The 24,093-nt window shown below is 41.4% G+C and overlaps 1 protein-coding gene across 1 annotated transcript in view; it reads left to right on the plus strand.

Annotated features, from left to right (window-relative positions):
- Positions 1–24,093, plus strand: part of LOC120026840 (ras/Rap GTPase-activating protein SynGAP-like) — a 69,650-nt gene that overhangs the window by 25,728 nt on the left and 19,829 nt on the right. Inside the window, exons 3-11 of the mRNA XM_038971550.1 lie at positions 14,159–14,280; positions 14,515–14,668; positions 14,856–14,954; positions 15,088–15,327; positions 15,440–15,775; positions 15,911–16,055; positions 16,358–16,502; positions 16,667–16,903; positions 23,687–23,893. Of these exons, the coding sequence (XP_038827478.1) occupies positions 14,159–14,280; positions 14,515–14,668; positions 14,856–14,954; positions 15,088–15,327; positions 15,440–15,775; positions 15,911–16,055; positions 16,358–16,502; positions 16,667–16,903; positions 23,687–23,893 (1,685 nt within the window). The remainder of the gene's footprint in view (positions 1–14,158; positions 14,281–14,514; positions 14,669–14,855; positions 14,955–15,087; positions 15,328–15,439; positions 15,776–15,910; positions 16,056–16,357; positions 16,503–16,666; positions 16,904–23,686; positions 23,894–24,093) is intronic.

Below are 24,093 nucleotides of genomic sequence, written 5' to 3' on the forward strand. Positions count from 1 at the left end.
GGACTTTGTGGATCTGAGGCTCATTCCCCTTTTGCCTCCATCATCCTCCAAATCCCACCAACATCAGCCGCCTCAGAGCGCAACTGGTCCTTGTTTGGGAACACACACACCAAAGCACGCAACAGGCTGACCAATACGAGGGTTGAAATAAAATACAAGGGTGGTCATCCGGGCAAATGTGAGTCTTTTTGAGCCTGACAATTTTTTCATACTCAACAAGGTTGGAACGTGACAGTGAAAATGAGGCCTCAGAGTCTGATGGTCAAGAGGTGGACATTGAGGAGGTCCAGGGAAAAGACATGGAAGCCTGAGAGGAAGACAACCAAAGCTTTAGTTTATAGACTATCATTTTACAGATGTATGTTGAAAACGTTTTTGGGATATGCGATGGATCATTGGGGATCATTCAATATTCCCTTTCTTTTGTTGTTCAGTGAAATCATCCCATGTGAAGAGTCAACTCATTTAATTAAAGTTGAATTCATAACTAAATCGTTTTTTTTAATAGTTCTCCATAATTCATGGGTTGCACCTCCGTCACTCGGTTGCGTAGTTGCCATTGTTAACAACATTCTACAGATGCCGCAGCATATTGATGTCAGACTGATGGTTAATGCTCAGTCTTTCTGAACAGGGGCTAATGACTGTTCAGCCAAAATTACACAATTAGAGGCCTGGAAATACGATGACATTGCTAAAGTAGACAAATAATTAGTAGGAATCAACATTGGCATCATTATGATGTCAACAAGTTTACTTTAGAGAGATGCAATGTTGCCATGAGCTAGCAAAGTTTGTCAGAAATAGCTAGCAAAAATGTTGGCACTCTCCCCTCAGTCTTAGCTAGCTAGCAAAAATTAGAATGCATCTAAAGTCAATCTGGCGACATCACAATGATGACAAAAGCTTCTCCTACTAATTATTTGCCCCCTTCTGCCACAGTCATGCACTTTTGATCAAATCTTCATCAGCAATTGAGACTGCATTGAGTAGAATGCTCATCTGGGCATCAGTCCTAAAATGAACAATTAAAACAGTTTTGTGACGAAACGTGCCTACCGTTAATAGATGCAGTAAAGAGGTCAATGGAACGTGACCAAAACAATGGAAATGCCTTGGAAGCGCTTGGGGAAAGATGCCGTGGGGGATAGATCCTGAATCTTCTCATTGCCCCCCAGCAAAATTAACCTACATTTAGGCTAGTGTTTACATGTGTATTTCACACTATGTTAAAGTATAATGCTTGTATGTATGTCAACCCCAATACATGTTCATGTCAACTGCATTACAGTTCAAAACTACTTTTACTACCACCACAGACTTCTCTATGCTAATTATGCTACCAGCTTATACAAACAGTAGTTAGCATTTAGCAGTCACTTCTTTTAAACCTGAAAACAACTTCTAAATGTTATGCAGTGAAAACAGCCAAATATATCCAAATCAGACTTTAGCAACCACATTGTGGGTCTGTTACAACACATAAATCATGACGGATTTGATGAATATCCACTTTGTTAGATCAGATTTGTTGAATGTGTGGCAATCCGGCATCCTTCTTCTATCCCGCATGGTCTACATTCCATTGACCTCTTTGTGTTGTAATGAAATGAGCTGCCCATTTGAACACAAACATTTAAATTCATAACGTTACCGTAACGTTGTTGTAAATGTGGATAAGGCCTCAGAAACACAGGCCTGTATTTAATCAAAGTAATCTCTGGTTAACAAACAAAATGTCATTTTTGAAGTGTAAGAGATCTATTTCAAGTATTGCAGTTTTATTTTTGGCTTTGTTTCACTCCATAAACATTATTTAGGTGGGCATAGAAACATCTAAAATAATATCCTCAGTTAGACTAGTCTAGCAGGCAGTACAATCCATTTTAGAAAGGTGTTTAGATAATTACTAGTAGTGTTGCTCATTAAACAATGCATTAAAAGGGAGAGTTAACTCTCAATGGAAAATACATTGAAATTCCGTAGCCTGCAGGCAAACAAACTCTAATGAAAGGTCTAATGAAAAGTGAGTGACGGGCTGACAGAACATAATGTTCCTAATCAGTGGCGATTTTATCATCTAAATTTTGGTGGGACAAACAAACAAATTTCTTTTTGATGCATGCCAGCAAAGCCGCTACACAACACAACACTAAAAAATACATTAGTTGCACTTTAACGGTGACAAATGGTGCCCACAAACTGTTAGGGACTAGATAAAGCTGTCCCAACAGCAGAGCTTTCTTTTCAGCACCATGGAGTGAATCCTTACCACTACTACACATGCCTATGAGTGGAGCCTTGTCTGTAGTGAAATAGTTCATTCAGCCTCATTTACTGCCTTTTAAAAACGCATAGCAGATATGGGAGACTTGCTTAACCAAATGTGGTTCCTACTGACAATTGAGACGTACAAACTATGGCATAAGGGGACAACGAGCAGATAAGAGGCAATCCGTAATTTCGATTAAGACATTAATGAGCGAGCTAGGATGGACATAGTCATTATAACTATTTGTTCAGCGCTTTTGAAATGTACAGCGACAGAATTCAGAAAATGGGCCGTTCTTGCAGTATTCTCCCTGTACACCAAGTTAGAACCGTAGGATAAATGGCGCGGCGGTCCTTGTGGGAAAATTTTGTCATCAAACTTTGTAATCAAAGTCTGGCATTCTCTGGATTTATATTGTTTTCAAGACAACTGGGAACTCTGAAAAAAACAAGGTTGAATCATGACGTCAGTGATCTTCGTGGACTACAAGAAAAGGCGGGCCAAACAGGCCCCCATTAACATCGACGGGGCTGTAGTGGAGCCAGTACATCACTGGGGCCAAACTTCCTGCCATCCAGGACCTATATAATAGGCGGTGTCAGAGGAAAGCCAATAAAATTGTTAGAGACTCCAGTCACCCAAGTCATAGACTGTTTTCTCTGTCACCGCAAAGCAACTGGTACCGGAGCTCCAAATCTAGGACCAAAAGGTTCCTTAACAGCATCTACCTCCAAGCCATAAGACTGCTGATCAATTAATCAAATGGCCACTGGACTATTTACATTGACCCCCCCCCCCCCCTCCATTTGTTTTGTACATTGCTGCTAGTCGCTGTTTATTATCTATCCATAGTCACTTCATCCCTACCTACATGTACAAATTACCTCAACTAACCTGTACCCCCGCACATTGACTCGGTACCGGTAGCCCCTGTATATAGACTCGTTATTGTTATTTTATTGTGTTACTCTTTATTATTTTTTACTTTAGTTTATTTGGTAAATATTTTCTTAACTCTTCTTGAACTGCACTGTTGGTTAAGGGCTTGTAAGTAAGCATTTCACGGTGTCGTGTCTTTACTGTCATTAAATTGAAGACTTATAGTTTTTATCAAAGATTCTCTGTAATTAGTTATTACGCGATCAACTAAATAATAACGTAACTAATTAACTAGGAAGTTGGGGCACCAGGGAAAGTATTCAGATTACAAAGTTATAATTTCCTAATATAACCTTTCAGATATTTTCATATCTGATCAATAGTCTTCTGATTAATGATTTATTTATTTTACCTCACGTTAGTCTCATTCCAAATGTCGTAAATTGTTGGTTATCTGCACGAACCCAGTCTTCACTATGAGTCATCCATACATCAATTGTCTTAAATCATTTATTTATTACTAACTAAGTAATTCACAGAAATGCATAAACAAACAAACAAACTTAAAATAGTTACATGAAATGATAGGAGAATATGCCCTAGTGGGCTGAACCGGCATGGCGGCTTGTTAGACAAAGGGAAAATTGGGGGTCGACTAAGAAGTCACTACAGAGTTCATAATTATAACAATTGACATGCTAATCCTTTACACATGAACGCTCACTCATTCGGGAACAACTGCAATCAATATATATATATTTACGCTCAGTGTGTCGTCTTGATCGCTGATGAAAAGTTAGTTTCTGTTGGAGAGTTTCGTCCTCTCTCTCTCTCTCTGTCGTGGTTATAGTGGATAGTTCAGAGTGACATTCGTTATAGAATGGATGTTTCGGCGGTTGTCGTTCTTCGCGTTCAATGATACCGAATTCCTAGCTGCAGACTAGTAATCAATATCAAAGACTTGTTCTTATTCTGTCGGTATAGTCTAAGAGTTTATCCACGTGGTATGGTTAAAAGATTCAGCAGTTGTCCACAACCTTAGTCCACTCCTAATGGAGAAAAACATGGTCTAGTGATAATTTCTCAGAGTTGGGTTTTTATTCGGAATGGCAGAAAGGGGCTGTCCCAGGATGTCTGACCCTAACTGGGCTCAGGGGCGGTCCTCGGATTTAGTTCAAATCAAAAGGGAATTGTATTTTTCTTCATTAAACAGTCCAAAATCATATTACACAATTATACAAACAGTATCAAACTCACTCATTCATCTTATACAACAATTAGATGTAAACCTCATATCTGAGGCTATTATATAAACAGAGGTATGGTAATGTAGCCACACAGTCGCCCGTCAGTTTCCCAAGTTGTGACAAACGGACCAGTTCATAGCTGGAATATTCACCGGTCTTTTATACTTTTTCCGGAACATGAAATGTGTTCGTACCTCCAGTTCTGTGAGGTGGAAGGATTTCCTTTGTCCTGAAAGTTTACCCTCTCTCTAATACTGTGTTGCCATGAGGAGATTCTCAGGAATTTACGACGTCTCTCTGTGACCACAGCAGCCTAGTTGTAGGGGGCAGGGAGAGGCATGGAGAGGGGGATGGGGCTTGCTATACCCAAACAGGCAACGTCATGACAACGGTAAGGTCTACACTTGTTGTAATCGGCACATGTGACAAATACAATTTGATTTGATTTGATTTCAGGTCGGAGCTCTAGAAAGAGGCCCGAGTTCCCGACTTCCAAGTTGGTTGACCGTTCAAAACTTATTTTCCCAGTCGGAGCTCGTTTTGTCCGAGTTCCCAGTTGTCTTGATCTCACTGAAGTCTGAAATTCCCAGTTCCGAGTTTCCAGTTGAATTGAACGTAGCAGAAGTCATGCTAGATTGACAGCATTACTAATGTATTCAAACTTTTCTGGCCCGTAGTGTTTATCCTTTTAAGATTAGAAAATAATCCCTTAAACCCAGACTTGGACCACACCCCCACCGCACTGAATTAGCAGGCTAGTGATTGCTTTGCAACGCTTTCAGTTAGCCACTGATTCCTTCCAAACCATTCATTGCTGAATTTGCGATTTCCAACTTTTTGTGCAATGTCCAATGACCGATGTCCACTGATTCGCTTTATGTATAATTTCTCTTCATATGACAAGGATTGCAAAGGATTTGCCAGTAGATTGTCGACGTGATTCATGATGATGACTGCTTTTCTAGCTTGCTAACTAAGATTTTGTCTAGCTTGCTAGCTAAGATCAGTCCAATGAAAGCCACGGTAGATATAACGTGATTTTTCATAATTTTATCTGTGGCCAATGACCTTGAGCCTTCTTGGATGGGCACTTCTAATGTAACTCTATGGCAGCACCCAAGGGGCTTGCATTTTCTAGATCTCCCCGTAGATTTTTTGCGGTGACTTAGTGTCCCCATGAGTGACAGAACACTGAGCCAATCACGGCGCAACTAGAGAACATTACCAAACCCTACACTCCATATTTTCTGCTGGCTGCCCCACCATTACAGAAAGCACTGAGCTAGGCTGAAACACTTGCATTTTGGAGCTGCCTTACTCAAGAAAGCAAAAAAGAGACCATGTTTGTATGCACCTTTATTATTATTTTTTTTTTTTTTTTACATTGGTTGGAAACTGATATGTGACACGTATTAATGCTAAAATAATATACAAAACAGGCACACCAAAAAAATATATAGAGAGAGATTTTTTTTTGCTAAACATGTGGGGCTCTGCCCCACCTTCCCTGAATGATGGGTTGCCACTGTTCCTAATGTACTAAAACAGACAGGACAGAACATGGTCACTTTCTGAGAATGAGTGTATGACGTACAGTATTTTGTGCATTGAATCACAGATTTTTGGTGTGCAGTTTTCATGTTTTTTGAACCTGGATTTCAAGTGGTCTTAAAGTGTACAGTAAAACAGAGCCTCCTACTCAGTCAATTGTGTTTGTTTTTGGCCAAATTCTAGAACCAAGTTCTCCATCCCCTGCAATATTAGCAGGTACGTTTGGGTAGATACGGCTGTTCAGTGAGCTCACTTGGGCGTGCATAACTTGTTCCTGTGAGCAGGTCTTCTATAATCTACTTTTAAGATCTTGGTACTAAAAGTAAGCACTTAAAGTCTGAAATAACTGTCTGGCTGGTTGCACTGAATAGCACTTTTGTTCTTGTTTTGGAAATGTGTTATTTTTCTCAAGATATGCTACTTAGGGCAATGAGCTGTTATGTAGCATTTACGAGAGCCAGGTGACACTATGTCCTAAAATAATTGCTCTGAAATTACTCATATTCTCCCAATATAAATCCTTATGTGAATTGGCTGTATGTGACTCAGTCTCTACATTCCTGCAATATTTTGGCCTGTTTGAGTCATTAGGACACATATAGACATAAATAATATGTTATGAAATCGAGGGTATTCTATCCAGGCCATTTCTGACACTAGGTAATGGGGTTTACAATCTTCACTGAAGAAATATGTTCACCTAAAGCCGGGTGTACACTACACGACTTTCAAAATCCTAACATCGCTGAGCCGCTCACATTAAACGACCACCTTCCAGGTAGTTTTGTCTTGCTAACGTAGTGTTGCTCACAATAAATGAAGTAGCACAGACTGGGGTCACACACTACAAGGTTCTTGACTTGGTCGTTAGGATTCTTGATACCACGCTGCCTCACAAAAACTATGTGATGATGTGATTAGATTTAACTTAGCTACAATGAGCTGTGGCTCAATGTAGCCTCATGAACATTTTCAGTCAGATCTTCACGCTTGCCATTCAAAGTTTAAATATCTAGCCAACATTTAGAATTTAATAAAATGTATTGTGAACTTCAGAGCTGTAATGATTTGACACTTTGGCTTTGTTTAAAGGCAATTACAAATGCATACCATGTAGTCATCACTCCCGCTCAAGAGTCTACAAATTCTGGGTGATGTGAAACAACGTCATCATCTCACTGACCTTCTCTGGCGAGCTCTTATTGGCTTTTCCTGATCACAGTTCTCAAAACTTGTCGTTGCACATCTCACACTACAAGAGCATTGCATATCAAAATCAAACATGTTTGAAAATATCGGGACCTCTGGGACTGCTCAAAGACGAGATCGATAACCCTCTGACCAGAGTCTCTGACCAGCTCACATTAAATGGGTGTCGGTGACGGCCGCTGCCCTGAGTAGACAACGACATGGGGATTTTGTCTCCGATCTCAAAAATGTGTCTGTAACAGCTAACCGTTTAGTGTAGAAAATATATTTTTCACCGTTCCAGCTGTGTGAGATTGAGATTGAGGAGAATGCTTAACATTTTTAGATACAAATGTATGGAAAACAAGGTGGATCTTTGGTGATGCTGATTTCATCTAATGTTGTTCAAATATAATATGGAAATAATGGTCTATGGCTCTATGGTACTTAGGATTTTGTCTGCTTTGAGTCACACTGTGGCAAGGACGTTCAAGGTGGTTCTAAACGGGGCCTGTGTAGTTTGATACATTTAAACAAGACTGCTTTGGCACACGACCTTGGATTGTATTAAAGTATACCTCTCGTCTTTTTTCATACATAGTTTTGCAACGCAGCCACAAAAACCTGCAAGCCAATGAGAATGTTTTAGTGCTGACAATTGCAGTGACACTTTTCTTCTTTTCATGTTTAATCATGTTCTAGGATGATGTGGTGATTTTTTTCTTCTCCCTCATAGAATGTGCTCATGAATGCCTTTTATATTACCAACTCATATTGAAGGACACATAAATCCATATAATAGTTTATCATCTTAGGCACTTGTTTCACAGTTCACAACACCTGATTGCCCTCGGCAAGATTAATTATGCATGTTGAATGTGTATGAACTTTAGTGGTCAAATAATTGGTGACTTAATGAATTAATTAATTAGCCTACTATTTCAAATTAATAATGTTGTATAAGGGCATCAGTAATAGTTTTTATTCAAAGAGAACAATTAACTTCAAACTCTGATTAGTAGTTTAGCATCCGTTCATCAAGTCTGATACACTACATTACCAAAAGTATGTGGACACCTGCAAGTCGAACATCTCATTACAAAATAATGGGCATTAATATGGAGTTGGTCCATTCTTTGCTCCACTAATCTGGGAAGGCTTTCCACTAGATGTTGGAACCTAGTTGTGGGGACTTGCTTCCATTCAGCCACAAGAGCATTAGTAAAGTCGGGCACTGATGTTGGACGATTAGGTCTGGCTCGCAGTCGGTATTGCAATTATTCCCAAAGGTATTCAATTGGGTTGAAGTCAGGGCTCTGTGCAGGCCAGTCAAGTTCTTCCACAAAGACCAAATTATGAAAAAGCGAGAGAAAAAAATTATGCATTTTTGCTAATTTATTACAAATAAAAAGAGTAATAACTTATTTGCATAAGTATTCAGACTCTTTGCTATTAGACTCCAAATTTAGCTCAGTTGCATCCTGTTTCCATTGATCATCCTTGAGTTGTTTCTACAACTTGATTGGAGCACCTGTGGTATATTCAATTGATTGGACATGATTTGGAAAGGCACACACCTGTCTATATTAGTTCCCACAGATGACAGAGCATGTCAGAGCAAAAATCAAGCCATGAGGTCGAAGGAATTGTCCATAGAGCTCCGAGACAGGATTGTGTCGAGGCACAGATCTGGGGAAAGTAACAAAAAATGTCTGCAGCATTGAAGGTCCCCAAGAACAAAGTGGCCTTCACCATTCTTAAATGGAAGAAGTTTGGAACCACCAAGACTCTTCCTATTTCTGTCTACCCGGCCAAACTGAGCTATTGAGGGAGAAGGGCTCCAGAGTCAGAGTGACCAAGAACCCGATGGTCACTCTGACAGAGCTCCAGAGTTCCTTTTTGGAGATGGGAAAACCTTCCAGAAAAACAACCATCTCTGCAGCACTCCACCAGTTAGGCCTTTATGGTAGAGTGGCCAGATGGAAGCCATTGGTGTTTGCCATTGGTGTTTGCTAAAAGGCACCTAAAGGACTCAGACCATGAGAAGCGTCACATCTGGAGGAAACCTGGCACCATCCCTACGGTGAAGCATGGTGGTGGCAGCATCATGCTGTGGGGATGTGTTTCAGCGGCAGGGACTAGTGGACTACTCAGAATCGAGGCAAAAATGAACAGAGCAAAGTACAGAGAGATCCTTGATGAAAACCTGCTCCAGAGCACTCAGGACCTCAGACTGGGTTGAAGGTTCAACTTCCAACAGGATAACTACCCTAAGCACACAGCCAAGACAACACAGGAGTGGCTTCGGGACAAGTCTCTGAATGTCCTTGAGTGGCCAAGCCAGAGCCCGGACTAGAAACCGATCAAAAAACTCTGGAGAGACCTGAAAATAGCTGTGCAACGATGCTCCCCATCCCACCTGACAGTGCAAGAGGATCTGCAGAGAAGAATGGGAGAAACTCCCCAAATACAGGTGTACGTCATACCCAATAAGACTTGCCAAAGGTGCTTCAACAAAGTGCTGAGTAAAGGGTCTGAATACTAAATGTGATATTTAAGGTTTTTTTTTATGATACATTAGCAAAAATGTCTTTAAAAAACGTTTTGCTTTGTCATTATGTGGTATTGTGTGTAGATTGATGAGGGAAAAAACGATGTAATACATTTTAGAACAAGGCTGTAACGTAACAAAATATGAAAAAAGTCAAAGGGTCTGAATACTTTCCCAATGCACTGTACATTGAGTTCTATCTGTCAAGTAATTTTTAAACCAGTTGCATGCAGCCTGGTCTAGGCCAATTGATGAAAGCCTCGGAATTAGCAGTGAGTGATCAACAGTATCGAAAAAGCCTTTGACAGGTCAATGAAGAGGGCAGCACAATGTTGCCTTTTATCCATACAGTTAACCACCTCATTTACAACTATGCAGCAGAGATAGTGCTTTGATGTTGATCTGACCTGGTATTAAACCTGACTGATGTACATTTAGAATACATTTCAAAGATAAGAAAGATCTTCAATGAGAATTAATCAAGGATTCTAATATTTTAGCTATGCAAGAAAGTTCATTATTTAGGTCACAAGGGTCACCAACTTTGTGAAGGGGGAGTACATGGACCACCTTCCAAACCTTGGGGATATTACCAGATATAATTGTCAGGTAAAAAATATGGGTTAATGATTCAGCAACCAGGGGGACAGAGAGCTGCATCAAAATTGATCAAGCATATCAGCTCTAGTGGATTTATTTTACCTCAATCTCAAGCAAAGCATGTAGCACATCACAAATAGTTAATTGTTGAAATGAAAACAAAGATTAACTAGAAGTTGACAGGTTAACCGTCGAGTCAGCTAGAGGCTGGCAGAGGGAAGAGCAGTCGATTGACTGACCAGGGTCAACTACACCACCGTTTCTCTCAAATAAAAAGCCTACCGAGATAAAATGACAATTAAAATAATCACTTATCCCATTCTTCTCAGTTATGATGCCAAAATCAGACAGAACTTGCTTAGGCAGGGAAGAAGATTCATTTGTATGCTTCAGTGCATTTGCTGTTTTCCAACATTTTGAAGGATCACCAACAGAGTCAGAGATAGAGCTTAAAAAGTAGCTTGATTTAGCTTTCTTAATCGAGATAATACATCTGTTTCTTAAATGTCTGACATATTGCCAGTCTACTACACAGTCAGTTTTCCATGCTTCGGCCCAAGCCTGATATCTCATCTGAATGAGCTCTGATCACTCAGAAGAAATCTGATCTATCTTTGACTCTGAATTGTTTAAAAGGTACGTGTTTATCTGCCAGAGGAATACATATCGAGGAGACATTTTCTAGAGCCAACTTAGGGTCAGGTATACAGGACACAGTGGCTAAATCAGAGTAGAACATGTCATCTGAGCAGAAAACAGGATTTTGCTGATTCGTATCTCTAATACATACTATGGGACAATAATCACTGAGATCATATGAGAATACTCCACTAGAAGTATTTATGGGGGTTATTAGTAAGAATGAAATCAAATAATGTTTTTCACATTTAACTGTGTGGGTTTGAGATCAATTAAGTCAGATTAAAATCAATGCATCTATCCTTAAATTGATCTGAGGCCGGGGATAGCCAATCCAGATTCAAATTCCAGCAGAAACAGTTGTATTTTTGTGATAATCTACCTCTACCTCATATTGCACAATGTTTCCAATACAGCATAGGATTTTTTTTGATGCAAATTACAGTTGTGTATTAGTGTGTGTGTGTGTGTGTGTGTTCATGCATGTATCTATGTATGTAAACAACCTAAATAAGGGATTGCTTTTAGGGTCAGTTATTATTACTTGATTGATTGATACTTATCAACTCACATTAACATGCGTAGCCCTTCTTAGAGAAATGACTAGCAGGGGAAATGTGTTAGACAGCAGGATGAAAAGAAAAAGAAGGGAAAAGAGAGGGTACAGAGGAGAGGGGAGGATGACAGAGAGAAAAAGACGAGAGGAGGGGGAGTACACCACTGGAATTATGTAAAAGAGTGCGTGGGAGAGAAGAACAGATGAGAAGGAGAGTGAGTATTTATAGTGCCTTAAGTATTCAGAAGGTTACCATTGCTCTACTGGGAAACTGAGGAAAATGTCAGATATTGACTGTCTGATAATAAGGGGGAAATAAAGGGGGTGTGGGTGTAAACATAGGAATTGAATTGGTAGAAAATAGCTTGTTTGTTTACAGTCTGGCAACCATCTTGTTGGGGTGGTTTGAGATATTTAATTTACCATTGCTTTAACCAACAAAGTCGATGACGTTATGTTATGGGTTGTATAGTAGTAGAGTAGAGGGAGTGCTATTCGTATATAATTGATCATATGATTATATAGGTATCCCCCCCAGTTGGCTAGCCAACTGAAGCTCCCTCAGTCGCTTGGCTCGATGGAGAGGGGGGCACAAAAGCGTTGACGCAGAGGATAATTCTCATCTGCCCATACGCCAAGGAGTACTTTCATATAGTCTGCCCTCCAGTTGGTGGTTATTTTCCATGTTCACTTAATTTTGCTGGTGGCCTACTTTCGTATCTGCTTCTGAATGTAGACATATATGATGTGGACATATGGCTAGCATTTCTTCATTGTGTAGCTGACTGTACCTGTGATTTCTTCATTGTTTATCTTGACCGCACCCTTTCAAATCTTTGGCACGACTAGGGAATGGAGGCGAGGGCCAGGTAATAGGCGTGATGTGTGTGAAATAAGCACAGTAAAATGTTCAGATAGTACATAGAACAAACATGCCTCTCTGACATTTAGAATTAGTAGTCACATCAGCTCTATTCTTGACTGTTAAATCTGCAACATTCCACAACATTTGCCTGCTGAACATGGCCCAGACAAAATATGCACCCAACTGATGAGCAAAACAAACAGGCACTACCATGCACTGGCTCACCTGTAGATATAGAATGGTAGTGAAAATCATGCTACAGTATTTTCAACTTCTCAGAACAAAAGTTTTGTTTGTGTTTGTATTTTTTTGTTTAGACTATTCTTGCACTTTTTCCCATGGTCAGAGTAGATATTAAGTTACAGTTTCAGACTGGACTTAAGGTTCTTGGGTTCCTTATCTCTCTCTCTCTCTCTCTCTCTCTCTCTCTCTCTCTCTCTCTCTCTCTCTCTCTCTCTCTCTCTCTCTCTCTCTCTCTCTCTCTCTCTCTCTCTCTCTCTCTCTCTCTCTCTCTCTCTCTCTCTCTCTCTCTCTCTCTCTCTCTCTCTCTCTCTCTCTCTCTCTCTCTCTCTCTCTCTCTCTCTCTCTCTCTCTCTCTCTCAGAGCACACTCGCGCTCGCAGGAAGAGCATTGCCACTGCGAGACAGCCAAGCATGGAAACCCCTCCCACTGCCCCCCCACAACCCTTCAGACAACAAGTAAGTACTACATTACCTGTCATTTCCACTTAATCCAGGCCGTACAGTAAAGTTCTACACACCCATATTAGCTTCACTTCCTGCTCTCTAGCATTATTCTCCCTCATCTCCCTGTTCTCTTTTGTACAGAGTAGAATCAATAATAGTAATATGTAGTAGACTAACTGTCAGTGGTGGAACAAGTACCCAATTGTCATACTTGAGTTAAAGTAAAGATACCTTAATGGAAAATGACTCAAGTAAAAGTCACCCAGTAAAATACTACTTGAGTAAAAGTATTTGGTTTTAAGTATTCTTAAGTATCAAAAGTAATTGTAATTGCTAAAATATACTTAAGTATCAAAAGTAAAAGTAGAAATCAAATCAAATTCCTTATATTAAGCAATCCAGACGGCAGCATTTTCTTGTTTTTAAACATTTTACTGAGAACCAGGGGCACACTCCAACACTCAGACATAATTCACAAACAAAGCATTTGTGTTCTGTGAGTCTGCCAGATCAGAGGCAGTAGGGATGACCAGGGATGGTCTCTTGACAATTTTCCAGTCCTGCTGAGCATTCAAAATGTAAGAAGTACTTTTGGGTGTCAGAGAAAATGTATGGAGTAAAAAGTACATATTTTTTTTACCAATGTAGTGAAGTAAAAGTAGTCAAAAATATAAGTAGTAAATTAAGTACAGATACCTCAAAAAACTACTTAAGTAGTACTTCAAAGTATTTTTACTTAAGTTCTTTACACCTTTGCTAACAGTAATGGTACTAATTTACAGATTCCAAATTAAAAGTACACCAGTTCAACCGTAGAACAGTTCTCCAACCAATTGAGTTTACGAGTTTTTAATTAAATATGCTTACACCATCCATCTTAGTGACTGAATCGGCATAGCCCACTGAAACAACATTATTGAATGGACATTGTTGCTTTATCTGTAGCCCAATAGCCTCCTCCAGTGGCCATCAGTACCATAACCATCATCACCACCAACAACATGGACACGTGCTAGCACTGATTTTGCAGATAGCATATATTTTGAAGAAGGGTTTAATGATGCCATTATTTATGGAATGGACGTCCCCACCTGTGTAATAGTCTCGTCTGCTGTCCCTAATAGAGCTTCCTCAGTCGAAAGTTGAAGGGCTCCATCAAGAGGGCAAAGAGCCAGCCCAAACTGGATCGAACCAGCAGCTTCCGCCACATGATTCTACCCCGTTTCCGTAGTGCTGATCAGGAGAGGTAGCTAACACTTTCCCAAAAGTTTGCATGTGTGATGTACACTTGTGGTCCTTATTCTATACTCTGTAATGTTTTATTTTATACTCCTTTTCTTTTCTGTTTTTTTGCCTGGTGTTTTCCAATATGTACCATTTTTTGTAACAGTGGTTACTTTTTGTGGCTAATTATATTTAGTAGTGCTTGTTTCAAAGCACTGTTACCCTAAACACACCTTCTCTCTCTATCTCTCTTTAGGACCCGTCTAATGCAGAGCTTCAAGGAGTCCCACTCTCATGAGTCCCTGCTTTCCCCTAGCAGTGCAGCGGAGGCTCTGGACCTCACGCTGGATGAAGATGCTGTCATCAAACCTGTCCACTCCAGCATATTGGGCCAGGAATACTGCTTTGAGGTGTGTGCACTGCTGCCAGAAGAATATAGGATAGTATCTCTCCTAATATTACATCTGAAACAGTTATTACAGCTGTGTCTTCCCAGTTGATGGGTCAAGGTCATAACAATTGATCAACTGTCACACACTAACAAGCAACAAACAATATAATTGATGAATTCACTTCTATGGGTCTGTTTGACTGCAGGTGACCACCATTTCAGGGACGAAATGCTTTGCCTGCCGCTCGGCCGCTGAGAGAGACAAATGGATTGAGAATCTACAGAGAGCTATCAAGCCCAACAAGGTGAACAAATAGAGAGGACCCTGCTTGTAGTCCACACTCAAAATGCCTTTTTGGCATAAAAATGGTAAGATCATCTCCATTAGTTTCAGCAGTCTTCACCTCTCTCGCTCTGTCTCCAATGCTGCCATTTTAGGACAACAGTCGAAGGGTGGACAATGTGCTTAAGCTGTGGATCATTGAGGCCAGGGACCTTCCGCCTAAGAAGCGGTACTATTGCGAGCTGTGTCTGGATGACATGCTGTACGCACGCACCACTAGCAAGCCGCGTACGGACACAGTCTTCTGGGGCGAGCACTTTGAGTTCAACAACTTGCCTGCCATTCGTAGCCTACGCCTGCACCTTTACAAGGAGACAGACAAAAAGAGACGCAAGGTGTGTGTGTTTCTCTCTACGGTGGTTGTATTTCTCTTTGTCTATCTTTGTGTTTGCAGAGTTACTCAAATATTATTTTCTATTCTATTCTCCATTCTGTTCTCTAACCTAGGAGAAGAGCACGTACCTCGGCCTGGTCACTATCCCCATATCGAGCATCACAGGCAGGCAGTTTGTGGAGCAGTGGTACCCGGTGATCCAGCCCAGTGCTTTGGCTAAGGGTGGCGGTGTAGGCGGTGGCAAGGTCATCAATGCCTCAATCCGCCTCAAGTCCCGCTACCAGACCATGAGTATCCTGCCCATGGAGCTGTACAAGGAGTTCGCTGAGTACATCACCAATAACTACCGTACGCTGTGTGCCGTGCTGGAGCCTCTGCTCAGTGTCAAAAGCAAAGAGGAGGTGGCGTTCGCGCTGGTACACATTCTCCAGAGCACAGGCAAGGCCAAGGTAGGAAGGAAGGCACTACAGCAGGTGTGGCCAAGCACTCCTGTTGGAGAGTAACCCCTTTCTAAATGTTTTGTAAATGTGTCTGCTGTACAATGTGTTTGTGTTGTTTGTTTGAGGAGCATGTTCTTTTTTCAGGACTTCCTTTCAGACATGGCGATGTGCGAGGTGGATAGATTCATGGACAGAGAGCATCTGATCTTTCGAGAGAACACCCTTGCTACTAAAGCCATAGAGGAGTACCTCAAATTGATAGGGCACCGGTACCTCAAGGATGCCATAGGTAAAACTCTAGATTATTTCATTGTATACCAATACCTGTGGAAAATTACCTGAAATGGTCAAATCCAGACATGGTTTCAAATATTATTTCAAATCGATCAAATACTTTGAGTGTTTGCTTGACCTTGACTGGAGTGCCAGGTGAGTGGGGTTTGCACTTGTAAGACTTTTTTATTGAACAGGCAAGCTCAATCAAGCACAGCTAAAGTATTTGAAATGATGAGTGACAATGATGTTGATCAGAAGACTATGATGAAGAAGAAGATACTGATGGGGATTAATGAACCGTTGTCTCATTGACAGGGGAGTTCATTCGAGCATTATACGAGTCCGAGGAGAATTGTGAAGTGGATCCCATGCGCACTCCACCGTCTGTCCTCGCCGACCACCAAGCCAATCTCCGCATGTGCTGCGAGCTGGCACTCTGCAAGATTGTCAACTCTCATTGGTCAGAACTTCTTCCACATGAACTATGCCATTGTACAAATGTGTCAGTAACATAGCATCCTTTCAAATGTGGTGGGGTGTTTGTCCCCCCCCCCCAACAAAAACAACATTTGCAATGGAAAATAAAGTACTATTCTGTCCTTCTGTCCTACCCTTTCATTCTAGTGTGTTTCCGCGGGAGCTGAAGGATGTCTTTGCCTCTTGGAGGGTCAGGTGTGCCGAGCGGGGAAGGGAGGACATCGCAGACCGCCTCATCAGCTCCTCCCTTTTTCTACGCTTCCTGTGTCCCGCCATCATGTCGCCCTCTCTCTTCAACCTCACCCAGGAGTACCCCGGAGAGCGGACATCCCGCACTCTTACCCTCATCGCCAAGGTGGTGCAGAACCTGGCCAGCTTCTCCAAGTCAGTCACTACCTTCCCTCCCATGCAGCCTTCCCTTTATTTTATCATTATGTTTCTTTTAGCCTTCCCTTCCATGCAGCCTTCCCTTTATTTTATCATTGTGTTTCTTTTAGCCTTCCCTCCCATGCAGCCTTCCCTTTATTTTATCATTGTGTTTCTTTTAGCCTTCCCTCCCATGCAGCCTTCCCTTTATTTTATCATTGTGTTTCTTTTAGCCTTCCCTCCCATGCAGCCTTCCCTTTATTTTATCATTGTGTTTCTTTTAGCCTTCCCTCACATTCAGCCTTCCCTTTATGTTATCATTGTGTTTCTTTTAGCCTTCCCTCACATTCAGCCTTCCCTTTATTTTATCATTGTGTTTCTTTAAGCCTTCCCTCACATTCAGCCTTCCCTTTATTTTATCATTGTGTTTCTTTTAGCCTTCCCTCACATTCAGCCTTCCCTTTATGTTATCATTGTGTTTCTTTTAGCCTTCCCTCACATTCAGCCTTCCCTTTATTTTATCATTGTGTTTCTTTTAGCCTTCCCTCCCATGCAGCCTTCCCTTTATTTTATCATTGTGTTTCTTTTAGCCTTCCCTCACATTCAGCCTTCCCTTTATTTTATCATTGTGTTTCTTTTAGCCTTCCCTCACATTCAGCCTTCCCTTTATTTTATCATTGTGTTTCTTTTAGCCTTCCCTCACATTCAGCCTTCCCTTTATGTTATCATTGTGTTTCTTTTAGCCTTCCCTCACATTCAGCCTTCCCTTTATTTTATCATTGTGTTTCTTTTAGCCTTCCCTCCCATGCAGCCTTCCCTTTATTTTATCATTGTGTTTCTTTTAGCCTTCCCTCCCATGCAGCCTTCCCTTTATTGTATCATTGTGTTTCTTTTAGCCTCCCCTCACATTCAGCCTTCCCTTTATTTTATCACTGTGTTTCTTTTAGCCTTCCCTCACATTCAGCCTTCCCTTTATTTTATCATTGTGTTTCTTTTAGCCTTCCCTCCCATGCAGCCTTCCCTTTATTTTATCATTGTGTTTCTTTTAGCCTTCCCTCACATTCAGCCTTCCCTTTATTTTATCATTGTGTTTCTTTTAGCCTTCCCTCCCATGCAGCCATCCCTTTATTTTATCATTGTGTTTTTTAGCCTTCCCTCCCATGCAGCCTTCCCTTTATTTTATCATTGTGTTTCTTTTAGCCTTCCCTCCCATGCAGCCATCCCTTTATTTTATCATTGTGTTTCTTTTAGCCTTCCCTCCCATGCAGACTTCCCTTTATTTTATCATTGTGTTTCTTTTAGCCTTCCCTCCCATGCAGCCTTCCCTTTATTTTATCATTGTGTTTCTTTTAGCCTTCCCTCACATTCAGCCTTCCCTTTATGTTATCATTGTGTTTCTTTTAGCCTTCCCTCCCATGCAGCCTTCCCTTTATTTTATCATTGTGTTTCTTTTAGCCTTCCCTCCCATGCAGCCTTCCCTTTATTTTATCATTGTGTTTCTTTTAGCCTTCCCTCACATTCAGCCTTCCCTTTATTTTATCACTGTGTTTCTTTTAGCCTTCCCTCACATTCAGCCTTCCCTTTATGTTATCATTGTGTTTATTTTAGCCTTCCCTCACATTCAGCCTTCCCTTTATTTTATCATTGTGTTTCTTTTAGCCTTCCCTCACATTCAGCCTTCCCTTTATTTTATCATTGTGTTTCTTTTAGCCTTCCCTCCCATGCAGACTTCCCTTTATTTTATCATTGTGTTTCTTTTAGCCTTCCCTCCCATGCAGCCTTCCCTTTATTTTATCATTGTGTTTCTTTTAGCCTTCCCTCACATTCAGCCTTCCCTTTATGTTATCATTGTGTTTCTTTTAGCCTTCCCTCACATTCAGCCTTCCCTTTATTTTATCATTGTGTTTCTTTTAGCCTTCCCTCACATTCAGCCTTCCCTTTATTTTATCATTGTGTTTCTTTTAGCCTTCCCTCACATTCAGCCTTCCCTTTATGTTATCATTGTGTTTCTTTTAGCCTTCCCTCACATTCAGCCTTCCCTTTATTTTATCATTGTGTTTCTTTTAGCCTTCCCTCACATTCAGCCTTCCCTTTATGTTATCATTGTGTTTCTTTTAGCCTTCCCTCACATTCAGCCTTCCCTTTATTTTATCATTGTGTTTCTTTTAGCCTTCCCTCCCATGCAGCCTTCCCTTTATTTTATCATTGTGTTTCTTTTAGCCTTCCCTCACATTCAGCCTTCCCTTTATTTTATCACTGTGTTTCTTTTAGCCTTCCCTCACATTCAGCCTTCCCTTTATTTTATCATTGTGTTTATTTTAGCCTTCCCTCACATTCAGCCTTCCCTTTATGTTATCATTGTGTTTCTTTTAGCCTTCCCTCACATTCAGCCTTCCCTTTATTTTATCATTGTGTTTCTTTTAGCCTTCCCTCCCATGCAGCCTTCCCTTTATTTTATCATTGTGTTTCTTTTAGCCTTCCCTCCCATGCAGCCTTCCCTTTATTTTATCATTGTGTTTCTTTTAGCCTTCCCTCCCATGCAGCCTTCCCTTTATTTTATCATTGTGTTTCTTTTAGCCTTCCCTCACATTCAGCCGTCCCTTTATTTTATCATTGTGTTTCTTTTAGCCTTCCCTCCCATGCAGCCATCCCTTTATTTTATCATTGTGTTTCTTTTAGCCTTCCCACCCATGCAGCCTTCCCTTTATTTTATCATTGTGTTTCTTTTAGCCTTCCCTCCCATGCAGCCTTCCCTTTATTTTATCATTGTGTTTCTTTTAGCCTTCCCTCACATTCAGCCTTCCCTTTATGTTATCATTGTGTTTCTTTTAGCCTTCCCTCACATTCAGCCTTCCCTTTATTTTATCATTGTGTTTCTTTTAGCCTTCCCTCACATTCAGCCTTCCCTTTATTTTATCATTGTGTTTCTTTTAGCCTTCCCTCACATTCAGCCTTCCCTTTATGTTATCATTGTGTTTCTTTTAGCCTTCCCTCACATTCAGCCTTCCCTTTATTTTATCATTGTGTTTCTTTTAGCCTTCCCTCCCATGCAGCCTTCCCTTTATTTTATCATTGTGTTTCTTTTAGCCTTCCCTCCCATGCAGCCTTCCCTTTATTTTATCATTGTGTTTCTTTTAGCCCTCCCTCCCATGCAGCCTTCCCTTTATTTTATCATTGTGTTTCTTTTAGCCTTCCCTCCCATGCAGCCATCCCTTTATTTTATCATTGTGTTTCTTTTAGCCGTCCCTCACATTCAGCCTTCCCTTTATGTTATCATTGTGTTTCTTTTAGCCTTCCCTCACATTCAGCCTTCCCTTTATGTTATCATTGTGTTTCTTTTAGCCTTCCCTCACATTCAGCCTTCCCTTTATTTTATCATTGTGTTTCTTTTAGCCTTCCCTCACATTCAGCCTTCCCTTTATTTTATCATTGTGTTTCTTTTAGCCTTCCCTCACATTCAGCCTTCCCTTTATGTTATCATTGTGTTTCTTTTAGCCTTCCCTCCCATGCAGCCTTCCCTTTATTTTATCATTGTGTTTCTTTTAGCCTTCCCTCACATTCAGCCTTCCCTTTATTTTATCACTGTGTTTCTTTTAGCCTTCCCTCACATTCAGCCGTTAACATTTACCAGTAACTTTATTTTTAGCTTTTCCTCCTATGTACAATTTACTCCCACGTAGCCTTTCCTTTCTTCTAGCATTCTCTTACATGTAGCCTTTCTTTTAACATAACCTTTCTTTTAGCCTTCCCTCACATTTAGCCACCCCTCACCTGTCCTGTACAAAATAATCTGCCTTTCCCCAATTTATTCAGTATGTCCACAACCAATCAAGCCTTGATAAGTCATTATCTATGTCCTCGACCAGTTACTCTTCCAGGAACCAGTACATTCACTATTTCCACAACATTACAATGGGGTCATACATGCTTATGCCTTGCTTAAATCTCACTATGCATTATAACTGCATCATAATACATTATATCAGTCAGCATGAAGTAAAGTATTACCAAATACTTTTTTCCTTTGTGGATGGTGAATGAAGAATTCATCCAACATGATTGTCCACAAACAAGATGATTGTGCACAAAAGTGACAGAAACAGGTTTTAATCGCACAAATGTTCAGAGGGTGGAGAAGTCTGTCTGCACAGAAATTATTTGTTTTAGTGATGTTCTTGTCACATTGTAGACAAGGTTAAAGTATGAATAAATCAATTCTCCCCCCTCACCATCACCTGTTTTTTGTACTGTATCCTTCCATCTCCTCACCTGCTCTTTCATTCTTTGCATTCTCACACTGTCTCTCTCCCCATCTCTCCATACCCCCTTATCTCTATTTCTCTGTACTCTATACTATATACAGTGCCTTCGGAAAGTATTCAGACCCCTTGACTTTTTCCACATTTTGTTATGTTACAGCCATATTCTAAAATACATTTTAAAAAAGCAGCAAATCTACACACAATACCCCATAATTACAAAGCGAAAACTGTTTTTATTTGATTTTTTGCAAATGTATTGAAAGTAAAAAACAGAAATACCTTATTTACATAAGTATTCAGACCCTTTGCTATGAGACACAAAATTGAGGTCAGGTGCATGTTACCATTGATCATCCTTGAGATGTTTCTACAACCTGTGGTAAATTAAATTGATTGGACATGATTTGGAAAGGCACACACCTGTCTATATAAGGTCCCACAGTTGACAGTGCATGTCAGAGCAAAAATCAAGCCATGAGGTCAAAGGAATTGCCCATAGAGCTCCGAGACAAGATTGTGTCGAGGCACAGGTCTGGGAAAGGAACCAAAACATTTCTGCAGCATTGAAGGTCCCCAAGAACACAGTGGCCTACATCATTCTTAAATGGAAGAAGTTTGGAAACACAAAGACTCTTCCTATAGCTGGCCGCCCGGCCAAACAGCAATTCGGGGAAGAGGGCCTTGTCAGGCAGGTGACCAAGAACCCGATGGTCACTCTGATAGAGCTCTTCAGTTACTCTGTGGAGATGGGAGAACCTTCCAGAAGGACAACCATCTCTGCAGCACTCCACCACTCAGGCCTTTATGGTAGTGTCACGAACGTTCGTAGAAACGAACCATGGCGCGGCGTGCGTAAAGTTCCACATATTTTAATAAATTGAACACGCACTTGAGGGAGAGTGCGAGGAGCAGGCACAGGACGTACTGGGTTGTGAAGGTTGTGCACTGGAGACCTGGTGTGTATAGCCGGCATCAATTTTTCCTGAACTTTAACACACTTCTCAGGACGAGTACGGGGAGCTGACTCAGGTGGCACCAAACTGACAACACATTCCTTTATTACAAATCCGTGTATCCTCCACCAACTCAACAACTCTCCCATTTCTCTCTCCTCCAAATTCTCCTTCTTCTCCCATACTGGCTCTGGTTCACTCCTCGACTCCGCCGACTGCTCCATGTGCCCCCCCCCCCCCCCAAAATGTTCTTGTGGTTTCTGTGGCCTTCCTCCCCGACAGTCCCTCCTTCGCTGCTTCCGTCTGCTTCCATGGCAGGGTCTTGTCCCCTGCCATAACCTCCTCCCACGTCCATGATGACCTCCACTCCCTTTTCTCCCGGGCCCAGGATCCCTGCTCCTCCTGGCCACGCTGCTTGGTCCTTTGGTGGTGGAATCTTCTGTCACGAACGTTCGTAGAAACGGACCATGGGGCAGCGTGTGTAGAGTTCCACATATTTTAATAAATTGAAACTCACCAAACAAAACAAACACAAACGAAACGTGACGTTCTGGGCTGCTCACAGGCAGCTACACAAACACAAGATCCCACAAAGCACAAAGGGGAGATGGCTGCCTAAATATGATCCCCAATCAGAGACAACGATAAACAGCTGCCTCTGATTGGGAAACATACCAGGCCAGCATAGATGATTAAACCCCTAGATAACCCACCCTAGTCATTGTCACGCCCCAACCACCATAGAGAATAAACAGCTCTCTATGGTCAGGGCGTGACAGGTAGAGTGGCTAGACGGAAGCCACTCCTCAGTAAAAGGCACATGACAGCCCACATGCAGTTTGCCAAAAGCCACCTAAAGACTCTCAGACCATGAGAAACAAGATTCTCTGGTCTGATGAAACCAAGATTGAACCCTTTGGCCTGAATGCCAAGTGTCACGTCTGGTGAAGCGTCTGCTGTCACGTGAAGCATGGTGATGGCAGCATCATGCTGTGGGGATGTTTTTCAGAGGCAGGGACTAGTGGACTACTGAGAATCGAGGCAAAGATGAACGGAGCAAAGTACAGAGAGATCCTTGATGAAAACCTGCTCCAGAACACTCAGGACCTCAGACTGGGCCTTCCAACAGGACAGCAACCCTAAGCATGCAGCCAAGACAACGCAGGAGTGTTGAGGCTGTAATCGATGCCGTAATCGAGGCTGTAATCGATGCCAAAGGTGCTCCAACAAAGTACTGTGTAAGGGTCTGAATACTTATGTAAATGTGATATTTCCGGGGAGGTTTTCTTCATAAATTAGCAAACATTTCTAAAAACCCATTTTTTCTTTGTATTGTATGGTATTGTGTGTAGAGTGATGAAGAAAAAAAACGATTTAATCCATTTTAGAATAAGGCTGTAGCCTAACAAAATGTGGAAAAAATAAAGGGGTCTGAATACTTTCCGAAGGCACTGTATCTTGTCCCTTTCTCCCTCAGTCTTTCACTGTCTGTGGGAACTTCTTTCTCTCTGTCCCCCAGTGTCTCTCTTCTTTCCCCCTACTCTCTCTATATGCTCCCTCCACACTGCTGTCTTTTCTCCCCTCAGGTTTAGTGGCAAAGAGGATCACATGTGTTTCATGAATGAGTTTTTGGAGATGGAGTGGGGCTCCATGCAGCAATTCCTGTACGAGATCTCCAACATGGACACGGGGAGCAACGCCGGGGGCTTCGAGGGCTACATCGACCTGGGCAGGGAGCTGTCGGTGCTCCACAGCCTGCTGTGGGAAGTCATGGCCCAACTGAGCAAGGTAATGTGGAATGTAACCTCGTCCCCAGGCTATTGTGCACAGTGCATATAAGCCTGGGTCATTAACGATTCAAAATTGGCCTTAGTGGGAGTGACAATAGAATTCTATGAGATTGACCTTAATAAGTAAAGTATTTGTCATCATTTAATTTGAGTGAATCACACGACTGTGAAGCGTGGTTCAAAATGGAGGCAGGACCCGGGCA

The sequence above is a fragment of the Salvelinus namaycush genome, chromosome 32, assembly GCF_016432855.1.
Source record: "Salvelinus namaycush isolate Seneca chromosome 32, SaNama_1.0, whole genome shotgun sequence".
Taxonomy (NCBI): Eukaryota; Metazoa; Chordata; class Actinopteri; order Salmoniformes; family Salmonidae; genus Salvelinus; species Salvelinus namaycush.